Here is a 13,162-nt window from a genome sequence, read left to right as displayed (position 1 = left end):
TTGTACTAGTACTGATGGATACATTCTCTGCATGTAAAAGCTTATCATGACAACTGTTGCATCCTACAGCTGGAGATATAATATCCACTAGTTTACAACAGATACACTTAGCTTTGGTAGAACTGTTATCAGGCAGCAGGGTTGACGCACAATGCAAAATTAAATTTTTTGGCGCTAACAACATCCGGAAATGACGCAGCTCGCGTCATGGCAGACGCAACCTTATGTAAGGAAACCTGGCGTCAACTAAGACGCCGGAAATGACGAATTTGCATCGCCGAACGTACCTTCGTGGCAAAAAAATTCTCACTCCAAGAATGACTCAATAAATATCAGCATTTTGCCACCTCGCAAGCCTAATTTTGCCTGCATCTTGATAAAGGCAGCTAACACTGCCGAAACGCGTATATTTGCTTACTCCTGTCTTTTGATAATTCATAATTTATTGTCAATAGCGTTACAATTCACAGGTTCATCTCTATCTCTATGATAAATATAGAGAGAAGACATATGAATAATTCCTGTGTGTAACAAATCATTAGCTAAGGCTATCCATTGGCTGGACTGTTCTAACGGCACTGAAAACAGGTTAATTTCTATCGCCTTGATTCAACACTGAGATCGATGTATGAATAATTCCTGTGTGCCCCTTTGTTTCATTTTTGCTCCCATTATAGCCCTATTCAACATAAACAGTACGGATAACAACTAAGTGCTTAGGAGCTTCTTCAAATTTCACGTTCAAAAACGGATATAAAATAAGACGGATCAACATATCATATAATCCAGAACCGCTGATACAACAAACCTGCTACAAAATTTGAACAAACTATTGGACATTCGCAAGTATCGCTACTAACTAACACACAATTTGACATAACTGTATATTCCAAACTGGTTACATTTTCAAAATGACTTTGTTTAAGCCTACTACAGGGATTGGAGGAAATAATAATCAGGTGACGTGACGTCACACCTCACGATTCAGCACTCTCAGTTACTCCTAACGGCTAAACAGATCAGACGCCTCCACTTAACATTGTGTTCAAACATCTTACTGTTTAACTGAAAAATTGGTAATATATAGCTGAGTTAAGTTTACTTTGATAAGAGTCATTTACCTTTATCAAGTTTATTCATAGGTATTTTTACTGTCTAAACAGTGAATTTTTATAATTTTATATCTGTATCTCTTATAAATCGGCCGATTTTCCTTGGTCTTTTAATATGATTAGTATGTTTTATTGTTTCTGATGCCGGCATCTTATGTAGTTTTGTATGTGTTAACGTGATGTTAACAAAAACCGCTATATAAATTTATTTTTATTATTTAGTCACATTGGGTCCTCTTGTTATTTCATTTTATTTATATAACATTCTGGTTGGCTCTACTTGTTGGAGCGCTTATCCCACACCTATTCTCACCTCTCTGTCTAACAGTCTGAAATTGGAGATTTATCAGACCACACAAGGGATTTAAGCACAAAAACCTTTTTTGACTAGCACTCACACCACCCATTTCTTGTTTGTTTATCCTGCAAAAATTAATGAAAAAGCAGTCAATTTTGAAGAAAAGGCTATACCCCAGGTAAGAAAAAATAACTTCCTAAATATGTTTTTCCAATTTTGAAACGGATAGTCTGCAAAAGGAAATATACATAAACCTAACTCATGGCAAATATAAGTACAATAAATATATTTAAAACTTTATAATAATACATAAAGTGACAAACCATAGCTGAGAGTGTCTTAAGTAATGAAAACATACTTACCAATAGACACCCATCCACATATAGCAGATAGCCAAACCAGTACTGAAACAGTATCAATAGAGGTAATGGAATATGAGATTATATTGTCGATCTGAAAAAGGGAGGTAGGAGATGAATCCCTACAACCGATAACAGAGAACCTTTGAAAAGATTTCCAGTGAGGAAAACCATAGAATCAATAGGTGATACTCTCTTCACATCCCTCTGACAAACACTGTGCTCTGAGAGGAATCAGGCTTCAAAATACTGAGAAGCGCATATCACAGAAGAAAATCAAGCACAAACTTACTTCACCACCTCCATAGGAGGCAACGTTTTTAAAGCTGAATTGTGGGTGTTGGGAGGGGGGGTGTATTTATAGGCATTTTGAGGTTTTAGAAACTTTGCCCTTCCTGGTAGGATTGTATATCCCATACGTCACTAGCTCATGGACTCTTGCCAATTACATGAAAGAAAATTAAAATATATATATATATATATATATATATATATATATATATGTTATTTGATATTTCCCCTTAAAAAGTTTAATTAGATGTATTTCATTTTCCTGATGCAGTTTCTGAGATTATATCCAGAGATTGGACTATGCCAGGTATACATTTTAATCCTTTTGCAAAGTTTAAAAATACTGAGCTTTGGGAAACTATAAAGTGATTGGGCCATTGCTACTCCTGCTAAACGTACTACCATTCCTTTGGAAGATAGTTCTTCCTTTTAAAGATCCTTTAGATGAAGTTAGAATCCTTCAATAGTAGGGCTGATTTGCAAGCAGGTTATATTTTCAGACCAGCAATATCTTTTGCTGTTGTGGCTGCTGCTTCTTCTTTTTGGTTAAATAATTTGGTTAAGAAGTTTTCTGATGATTCTGCCAGTTTTTTTGAATATGCAAATGCTTTTATTTGTGATGCTATTTTTGACATCATTAAAGGGACAGTCAAGTCCCAAAAAAACTTTCATGATTTTAATAGGGCATATAATTTTATATAACAATTTCCCAATTTACTTTTATCACCAATTTTGCTTTGTTCTCTTGGTATTCTTAGTTGAACGCTAAATCTAGGAGGTTCATATGCTAATTTCCTAGACCTTGAAGACTGCATGTCAAAAGAACTGAAATAAGAGGGCAGTCAGCAGATTAGATACAAGGTAATTACAGAGGTAAAACGTGTATTATTATAACCATGCTAGGTATGCAAAACTGAGGAATGGAAAATAAAGGGATTATCTTTCTTTTTAAATAACAAAAATTCTGGTGTTGACTGTCCCTTTTAAGATTTTTGCTTAGAGTATGTCTTTAGCTGTTCTTTCTCGAAGAGAATTATGGCTAACATCTTTGTCTGTGGACATGGTTTCTAAATCCAGACTTTTTATCTTTCTTTCTTTTCAGGGAAATATTTTATTTGGTTCTGGTTTGGTTTCCATTATTTCTACTGTGACCCGGGGGTAAAGGAGCTTTTCTTCCTCAGGACATAAAGTTAGAATCCTTTTCGTCCCTTTCGTTATAACAGGGCTCAGAAGTCAGTTTCCTCTGTCTAGTTCCGCCTGGAACTCAAATTCTATCTGGAACAAGTCAAGCAGTCCAAGAAATCTTCTACCCCATTTAGGTCTGCATGAAGGTGTGGCCCCCATATCCGAAGGCTCAGGTTATGCTCCTTTCAGGTAGCTTAGTTTTGGTACTTGGGAAATTAATATAGTCTCCTAGGGATATCAAAAGGTTTTCAGATAAAGGCCTTCTATTGGAAGGTTTCTTCTGTCCAATGTTCAAAGAAACCCTGTAAAGGCTCATCTTTTTTTCCAGTCCGTTTCGGATCTAGAAACTATTGGGGTCATTGTTCCAGTTCCCTTTTAGGAACAGGTAATATTTTTTTAAAATGTAGAGTTTGATTAGGGATACTACACTTCTGCTCTCCTAGCTAATCCCAATATGGAGTGTGCTAACCTCATAAAGTACACCCTTAGTTCAAAAAGAAAGTGTGGGGGAGGGATAGCGCTAACGAATAGCTGAGAGCCAAAATATCTAAAAAAATCCAGCTGGATACCTGCTGCGGAGGACGGACAGATACTGGCTAAAAACAGGCTAAAAAAACGGAGGAAAGCCATACAGAAAGAAGATAAAGTTACTTCTCATATCACTCCGTTTTTACCCGGTCTTTGAATTGACACACTGGTAACATTACCCCCTAAGGAGATCACACTGGTAAACATTACCACCCACGGATCACACTGGTAAACATTATCACCCACGGATCAGCTCCATTTTGGGAATACTGATATCAAGCACTTTTTAATAGACTTTTTAATAGACTTTGTAGTTATTTTATCTGTTTTTTTCATATAGGCTGCCAATAATTCTGGTTAGTTATACATGCTGCTAATAATTCTGTCTAGTCATATATGCTGCTAATAATTTTGTTTATTTGAGAACCTCAGATAGTCACTCTCATTGCAGTCTTTTAGATACACTCATTTTTTACCTGATGCCGGCATCTTTTATAGGAGTTATCTGTTAGAATTTATGTTAGAATTTATCTTATTTTGTTATAATAAATATTGATTTATTTGTACATATATATCCAATTCCTCTTTTTTTTGGCTACGTAGACACGCTAATTTTAATTCGATTTTTATTGTTTATTTATACTAGTAATGTACTATCTCATTAGAGTTTTTTAGATATTTTGGCTCTCAGCTATTCGTTAGCGCTATCCCTCCCCCACACTTTCTTTTTGAGGTAATATTTTTTTGTCAAATCTATTCATTGTCCTAACGAAGGAGCGAACTTTTAGAACAGTTCTGAATTTAACAGCTCTGAACATGTTTCTCAGAGTTCCTACTTTCAAAATAGAAACTTTTCGGACTGTCCTGTCTGTTGTTCTGCAAGGCCAGTTTATGTCCATATTGAATTTAAAGGAGGTTTTGTTCATATTCTCAAGGAACATCTAAGTCTTTTGCTTTTCTGGGCATTTTTCAGTTTGTTGCTCTGCCTACAGCTCCCAGAATATTCTCAATGGTTGTGGGTACCCTTTTTTTTCGGTGATCAGATCTCAGGATATTGTAATGTTTCCTTACCTGGATGATATCTTGGTTCTAGCTCCATTACATTTAACAGAATGTCACACCAGCAGACTATTGTTGTTTCTTCAACAGCATGGTTGGAAAGTCAATAATCCAAAGAGTTTGCGGTTTCCTCAGACAAAGTTTGCTTTTCTGTGGGGTTCAGATAGATTCAGTTTCTATGAGACTTTCTTTGATGGAGCAAAGGCGATTGAAAGTGGTGTCCGCCTGTTGGAACCTTCAGTCTCTGTCTTTTTTCTTAATGTGCTCTTTGCATGGAGGTTTTAGGTCACATGATTGCAGCCTTTGATGCTATTCTTTTTGTTTGCTTCTATGTGCGGCCTTTTCAGCTTTGTGTGCTTTGGCAATGGTACAGGGTTCAAACTTAACTATCTCAGAGGATTCAATTAGATTTCTTTACAATTTAATTTCTGTCCTGGTGGCTGAACCATCAGCTCATGGTTTGTGTCCTCTACATATGCAAGTCTTTCAGGATGGGGACTGTTTGGGGGTCTCGAAAGGCACAAAGAATTTGGTCTCCTCTGGAGGCAAGGTTACCTATAAATGTTTTAGAATCTTAACTACATTTTCAGTCAGACAAATGTTACATCTGTGGCTTATGTCAATCATTGAGGAACTCACAGTTCCCTAGCTATGAAGGAAGTATCTCAAATGCTTTTTTTGGGCAGAAGCCAATTGCTTTCTGGTTTCTGCCGTACATATTCCAGGATTAGACAACTGTGAAGTAGTTTTTCTCAGTCATCAGTCTGCATCCAGGAGAGTTGTCTCTTCATTTGGATGTGTTCAATCAGATAATAGATCTTTTGGATCGTCCATTTTTAATATGGTTTATAGTCATTTCAGATAATTATTATATAATCTTGGCTTCTGAGGGCAAACTTTTATTGCAGTTATGCAAGAAACTATTAATTTTAGTTTTCACTTTGTGATGTTTCCATTTTAACAGCTTTGCCCCCTTAAGGTGTCCCAAGCTGCCGGTTACAGTAAACGCTAAGATTATCAGAGTGGTATTTGTATACAGGCTGGAGGAGCGCTAAGCCGGCCGTACTCCAGACCGTAAGGTGTTTATTACTTCTAGCCTTAACAGGGTTCGCACATGCTTTGCCTTCACTTCCTCCCTCACTTTGGCAACGGCCATCTCTTGCTAAGGTTGCATTCATGTGCAGTTTGTTTTTCACTGGAGGGGTAAAATTACCCTGTACCAAGAGAAAACGGGGGTTTGTTGTTGTTGCTTTGTATATTTCTTACTGAAGTATTTATAGTTGTATTAATTGCTTCTATACTTATACACCTGCGCTATTGATAGATATTACAACAGAGCAGACTGGTACTGTCCCTGCTGGGTCAGATCCATTAGAGTGGGGATCCCCAGACTTTGCAAAGCATACATTTATTTGTTGGGAAAACAAATTGGTTACTGTCTGTCCTCCTGCTCAGCTTTGCAGTACTTGCCTATGTTTTTACAACTACTACTGTTTCTTCAGTTTGTCCCCCACCAGTGTGTACTTCTCAGGGTGGTGTTACTGATTGTTCCCCAGATTTTAAGAATCACTTAAAGTCTGAATGCTCTGAGGTTATGGCAGTAATGCCACCTTCAGTTAAAGTGAATGTAAACTTTCATGAATGAGTGCCCGGTTTTTAAAAATACTATTAAAAACAGGGGCACTTTCATTCATGAAACTTTATATTGCAGCGTATTTTTAAAAAATACTTACCTTTTTCTTTAGCAAAGCCAGATTGGTGATCCCCTGCCCACAACTCCTCTGTACCTACTTCAGCAATGACGAAACCGACTTCCTCCATTCATGGCATACACCCCAGATCGTCCATCTCGTGAGGCCACGCCGTGATTGGAGGAAGCCAGTTTCGTCATTGCTGTGCTAAGTACAGCATGAGAAGCAGGCGAGGGATTGCCAATCTGGCTTTGCTGAAGAAAAAGTAAGTATTTTTAAAAATACGCTGCAATGTAAAGTTTCATGAATGAAAGTGCCACTGTTTTTAATAGTATTTTTGAAAACTGGGCACTCACTCATGAAAGTTTACATTCACTTTCAGCATAAAAGTAAATCTGTCTCATCAAGGTAATCTATTAGAGGGGATGTACCTACTGTCTTTATGGCTATTAGGCCAGTTCAGATACCTCAGAACTGTCTTCTGAGGAATTATCCTCAGATTCCGATCCGGATTCTGAGGAGTTTACTTTTAAGCTAGAGCATTTATGTTCCTTACTTTAGGAAGTTTTGAAGAATTTAGTTGTTCAGGACCCTAAACCTGATGAGGATAAGCCTTTAAATCAATTGGATATTATCTTCAAACCCAAATTTAAGTCAGTGGAGGTTTTTCCAGTCCCTGCCATGGTCACGGATATTATTGTCAAGGAATGGGACAAACCTGGGTTCCGTTTATGCCTCCTAAGTTAAACTGTTTCTTGTTCCAGAAGATATGAAACTTTGGGAAACCATTCCTAAAGTAGATGGAGGCATCTCTACTTTATCTAGACATACCACAATTCCTCTTGAGGACAGCATTTCCTTTAGAAACCCTATGTATAGGGGTAAGTCGAAGCAATTTCTCCAGAAGGCCTTTCTGCAAGGGTATCTGCTATTCCAAACAGTTGTGGGTATCATTTGTTTTGCAGGCACAGCATCTGTTTGGTGTGACTCCTTATCTGACTTGGTTTAAAAATAATCACCCTTAGGAGATATTCAGGACTCTTGTTTCTATGGTCACAGGTGCTAAGGGAGCATTTTTGCTCCAAGATAAAAAATCTAGCGCCAAGGACAAATCTAGTAATCATTTTCATTCCTTTTGCCAAACCATTAATCAGAAATATTTTTCCAAACAAAAATCAGATTCCGCAAAATCCTCCTGGAAAACAAATCCAGTCTGGAATAAGTCCAAGCAGAAAATGAAGGCCATTACCAATGAAAAATCTGCATGAAGGTACATTCCCCGATCTAGATTATGTACTGTGGGCAGATTAAACCTTTTTTCAGAAGTCCAGAGCTCAGTCCATCCAGGATCACTGGGTTATGGAAATCAATTTTTTTAGGGGTACAGGATGGGTTTTTGGTCTAAACCCCCTCGAGAGAGGTTTATTTTGTCTCATGTCTTGAAGAGACCTGAAAAGCATGTGGCTTTCTTTTTAGTGTGTACAATATTTGGACACGTGAGTAATTGTTCCTGTCCTTGCATCAGAACTAGGGACATGATTTTATTCTAATCTTTTCATTGTTCCAAAGAAGGAGCTTTCAGACCAATTCTGGATCAGAAGACAGTAGACAAGTTTCTGAGGGTTCCTTCTTCAAGCTAGACTTGAAGGATGCATTCTTACACATTCCTATTCACAAGGATCACCACTGTTTGCTCTGTTTGCTTTCCTGAACAGACATTGTCCCCAAGTTATCAAGGTCTGTCGGAGAGTCGGACCTGATCTGACATCGCGAATCAGGTCCGACAGACCTCGCTTAATACAGCGAGCAATACGCTCGCCGTATTCAACATTACACCAGCAGCTCACAATAGCTGCTGGTGCAACGCCGCCCCCTGCAGACTCGCGGCCAATAGGCCACCAGCAGGGGGGTGTCAATCAACCTGATCGTACTCGATCGGGTTGATTTCAGACGATGTCTGTCCGTCTGCTCAGAGCAGGCGGACAGGTTATGGAGCAGCAGTCTTTGTGACCGCTGCTTCATAACTGCTGTTTCTGGCGAGCCTGCAGGCTTGCCAGAAACACGGGGCATCAAGCTCCATTCGGAGCTTGATAAATATGCCCCATAATCAGATTGTAGCGCTTCCTTTTGGCCTGGCTACAGTTCCCAGGGTTTTTATGAAGGTTCTAGGTGCTCTACTATCATTTTTTAGAGTGCAGGGAATAGCGGTAGCGTCATACTTGGACAGATAAACTACTTTGGGTTTCTTCTCAGTTATGGCTGTAAGATAAATGTGACCAAGAGTTCCTTGTACAAGAGTATCCTTTTTCAGGGCAATTCAGGCTTTGCCTCTTTTCAATTAGGTTCCTTCCATTATTTTTCAGTCAGACATCATCACCACAGTAGCCTGCATAAATCATCAGGGTGTTACCCACAGTTCTCTAGCGATGAACGAGGTTTCAGCAATCCTGAATTGGGCAGAAGCTCATAAGTGTTCCATCTCAGCAATTCACATTCCTGGGGTCAACAAGCAGACTATCAGAGTCATCAGACTTTACATTCGGGGGATTTAAATTTTTTTTGACTAGCTGGTACATCACCCAGGGTCTTCTAGAGAAAGAGATTCTCTTCTGAATCACACGCTTCCCATATATGGGTTGAGATTGAGAGATCCTCAAGCAGAATTGATAGACGCAATAGCAATTGTATTTCTGCCGAAGGTAATTGTTCGGATCAAGCAGGAACACATTTAAGAAATATTAATAAGGGCGTGGTATGCAGATCTAGTCAGTCCAGATATCCAGTGCTCCACTGTAGCATCTTTCCCAATTGCAAATTCTACTTTTTCAAGGTCTGTTCTTTTATCAAAATCTTCATGAAGGTTCTTCAGACTGTGGTTCCTGGTAAATAGGTGCCTGCTTTTCTTTAATTTTCCCACCCATTTTCCTTTGTGGACTCCACAGCTTGGGTATCTTTGCCTCCTCTTGGTTACCAGGTGCAGGTGATGAATTCCCAACAGTAAGGAATTGTGGACTCTCACCACCTTAAGAAAGAAAAACTTATTCTTACCTGATAAATTTCCATTCTTTCTTGGTAGTGAAAGACCACGAACCCGCCCATTTTTCCTATTTGTAAGCAGTTCTAGTTTGCACTTCTTTACCCTTTTATCTTTCTTACTTCTTCCTACCATCTTTGGCTAAACATAATACTGTGAAGGTAAGGGAAGTAGGAGTAGGAAGTAAAGCTCTGGTGTAAGGTGTGTCTTTGCCAGGTGATTAATTCCCAACAGTAAGGAATCGTGGACTCTCACCACCAAGAAAGAAATTAATTTATCAGGTAAGAATAAATTATGTTTTTATAAATCTTAAAAAAACATTTATAGGTTATTTATGTATAATTCTGTGTAGTTATTTTATTTTATAATTTATAAAAAGTGTTTATTGTGCTAGTAGAACTGTTGCCCAAAGTTGGACATTTCTATTTTAAAGGGACAGTAACTTCAAAATTAAATGTTCAGGATTCAGACAGAGCATGCAGTTTCGAACATCTTTCCAATTTATTTTTATTACCAAATTTGCTTTGTTCTTATTATATCCTTTGCTGAAGAGTAAACCTAGGTAGTCTAGAATTCACAGGGTAAATCATCAAATTGTCTTGGCCCATGTGGGAATCTATTTCTGTAAGATAATTTTGGGCTTGTTATATACAATTTCAGCAAAGATGCTGGACAGGATACTGTACTTAGCACTCTTTCCTCTTAGGTGGAGGTACGTGAAAGGATAATTAAAATTTAAAACTTTATTTAACTAAAATTGGTTGCAATGGAACTTTAAAAACAATTGCAGCAAGTAAGCATGTACATAAATAAAAAATATCCTCACTTGGTGAAGTCATTATGTTGTCTACAATCAACACTAATGGGATGGCATATATGATAAAAATAACTAGTCCTGCCAGATGATGGTACAATAATTGCCCAGTGATTACAATTCAACCATTTACATTAATGCCAAGTATGAACACATGACAATAAGATAATATATGTCGCAATGGAATTAACCTAGTGTCTGCATTACTATAATGCTAGAATATTACACACTGTTAATTGTCAAAAATGATGACTCTAAGTAATATACGAAATGCGAGACTAACATTGTGTCAATATCACAGGTCTAATATTCCTGTGTGTTTATAAATGGTTATTGCACCCAATTCATTTGAGAGTACTGAGTCATAGGTCGTTAGGCATAGGGTTTTCCACTTCTATTATTTGTATTTTGGTGCCTTTTGTAATCAAATCGTTAGTGCATAAATATATAGTCACTATTATTTATTAACAGTAATCCAGTAATAGCATGTTGATACACTGAGAAACAGCTTTTAAATAAATATGGCCACTGCTGTTGAGCTCAACCTTACATAATCATTGTATGCATAGGGCTACGCCCAAATTAAATGTCAACTCCATAGTTCTATGACTTCACATGAGGTATTAATATAGAGAGTTTTTAAGCTAACAGCTGACTAAGTTAAAATACAGGATACCCATAGATCCTGTGTGATTCCCCCCTTGGAGCAAATCTGAGTCTGGTGAGGTGGCCTCCCTTGTTGCAGTTGGGTTGTATACTCTTTTTCTTTCTGGTTTGCTCTATGAAGCCTAATGGAAGTATAGTCCCCTGTCTCCTTTTTCCAGGGCTGTCTTTTAACAACATCTTCACTTTGATCTGATCTATTTCAAGTCAGATTAGTTATTACAAAATGTCCCTATATTTCCAGGAACGGCTGGTGTTTGTAGTGGGAAAAGTGGATGGACAGATGTCTGTGAGCGGGCGAAAACACAGCTGTGATGATGTGGTTGCTACAGCGCTGGCTGTTGAACCTATGAAGTTTGTTTACAGAGGCAGGTGAGAAAATAAGACAAGGGGAGAAGTTGCAAGAATCTCTGATGTAGGCACCTGATTATTGGCTGCACAAGGAACATTGAGCCTGACCTAGCATATGAAAGAGTTAGACAAATACATCTGAATACTGTAGCAAAAATTGGATAAAGGAAGATAGACTGCTCTGAAGTGGAGGGCAGATTTTTGGGCAAGCTGCAGAAATTCAATGGAAAATAAACTGAACTGTGGGATTCAGTACATTTTTACTGTCTATTTATGGGCACAGCAGAAAACTAGACATGATCTGAGGGGAATAAAACAGCTGAAGGTTAGGTGGTCAGACTAGTTGAAGCCGAAAGAAGACCAGTGGTTATGGTGCAAAGAAAGTTGGGTCTTCCAAACTTGTTTTTTTATTGAAAAATGTTAGGATGGATTTGCTGCATATATTTTGCTCTGCCTGGTAGGATAGCTGTGTTCTCGGTCGGTGTGCTTCACGATGAAAGAATTGTGCTGGTGGCAGAGCAGCGTCCAGACTCCTCTGAAGAGGACAGTTTCCAGTGGATGAGCAGAGTCATACAGGTATATTCTTTACATCTAGTGTTATTTTATACTGACTAGATTAAAGCTAGAAATCCGTTTCCCATGTCTTTTACTCCACCCATGTCAATGAACCAGCCTCTCCCTGCTCTTTGGCGTTGTATGTCTTCACTAAAGCCATTGTTAAAACAAGCAAGATATTTTACAGCTGTACTCTGTTTTCCTACAGGCCATTGATAGCATCCATCAGGTGGGCATTTATTGCTTGGCACTTGTACCTGCCAACACCCTCCCCAAGGCTCCCTTGGGTGGAATACACATCTCTGAAACTAAGCAGCATTTCCTAGAGGGTTCACTGCACCCCTGTAATGTCCTCATGTGTCCACACACTTGTGTAACTAACTTGCCCAAACCACGCCAGAAACAACCAGGTAAACAGAAAGTTCTCTATTCATAGTCATTCAAATTAATTTGTACACATTTTATCTCTCCGTTTTTTTTTTTGTTTGTTTTTTAATCCGTCTTCCACGCATCTGGTGTCTAATAATATTCCCTTTTTTACTTTTTCAGATGTGGGTCCAGCATCAATGGTGGTCGGTAATTTAGTAGCAGGAAAAAGGATTGCACAGGCATGTGGGAGAGATGTTTCACAGCTTGAGGACAATGATCAGGCAAGAAAGGTAAAGTAACAATAGTATGTGACCTTAAAAGCATTTCCAGTCTTTTCCCCTGAGTACACTTTTCACAAAATTCTTTTCCATTCCAGTTTCTTTACCTGGCAGATGTGCTGCAGTGGAGAGCACAGACTACACCTGAGCACCCACTACTTTTGCTGCTCAACGCCAAGGTGGGATTTATATACTGTAGCTATGCTAATCTTTGTGAGCATGAATGGATAACCTTTCTTAAAGGGACACTAAACCCAACATTTTTCTTTCATGATTCAGATAGAGCATGCAATTTTAAGCAACTTTCTAATTTACTCCTATTATCAATTTTTCTTTGTTCCTTTGCTATCTTTATTTGAAAAAGAAGGCATCTAAGCTAAGGAGCCAGCCAATTTATGGTTCAGACCATGGACAGCATTTATCCAGGAGAGACAACCCAGGTGTGAACCAAAAATGTGCCGGCTTCTAAACTTAGATTCTTGCTTTTCAAATAAAGATAGCAAGAAAAATAAAGAAAAATTGATAATTAGAGTAAATTAGAAAGTTGGTTAAAATTGCATGCTCTATCTGAATCA

The 13,162-nt window shown here is 38.2% G+C and overlaps 1 protein-coding gene across 1 annotated transcript in view; it reads left to right on the top strand.

Moving 5' to 3' along the window:
- The window catches only part of DIP2A (disco interacting protein 2 homolog A), a 311,461-nt gene that overhangs the window by 155,376 nt on the left and 142,923 nt on the right, over nucleotides 1–13,162 (top strand). The window contains exons 21-25 of the mRNA XM_053698887.1: nucleotides 11,279–11,406; nucleotides 11,847–11,961; nucleotides 12,149–12,350; nucleotides 12,490–12,599; nucleotides 12,686–12,766. Of these exons, the coding sequence (XP_053554862.1) occupies nucleotides 11,279–11,406; nucleotides 11,847–11,961; nucleotides 12,149–12,350; nucleotides 12,490–12,599; nucleotides 12,686–12,766 (636 nt within the window). The remainder of the gene's footprint in view (nucleotides 1–11,278; nucleotides 11,407–11,846; nucleotides 11,962–12,148; nucleotides 12,351–12,489; nucleotides 12,600–12,685; nucleotides 12,767–13,162) is intronic.

The sequence above is a fragment of the Bombina bombina genome, chromosome 1 (assembly GCF_027579735.1).
Source record: "Bombina bombina isolate aBomBom1 chromosome 1, aBomBom1.pri, whole genome shotgun sequence".
Lineage (NCBI taxonomy): Eukaryota > Metazoa > Chordata > Amphibia > Anura > Bombinatoridae > Bombina > Bombina bombina.
This window is presented reverse-complemented; position numbering and strand designations above follow the sequence as displayed.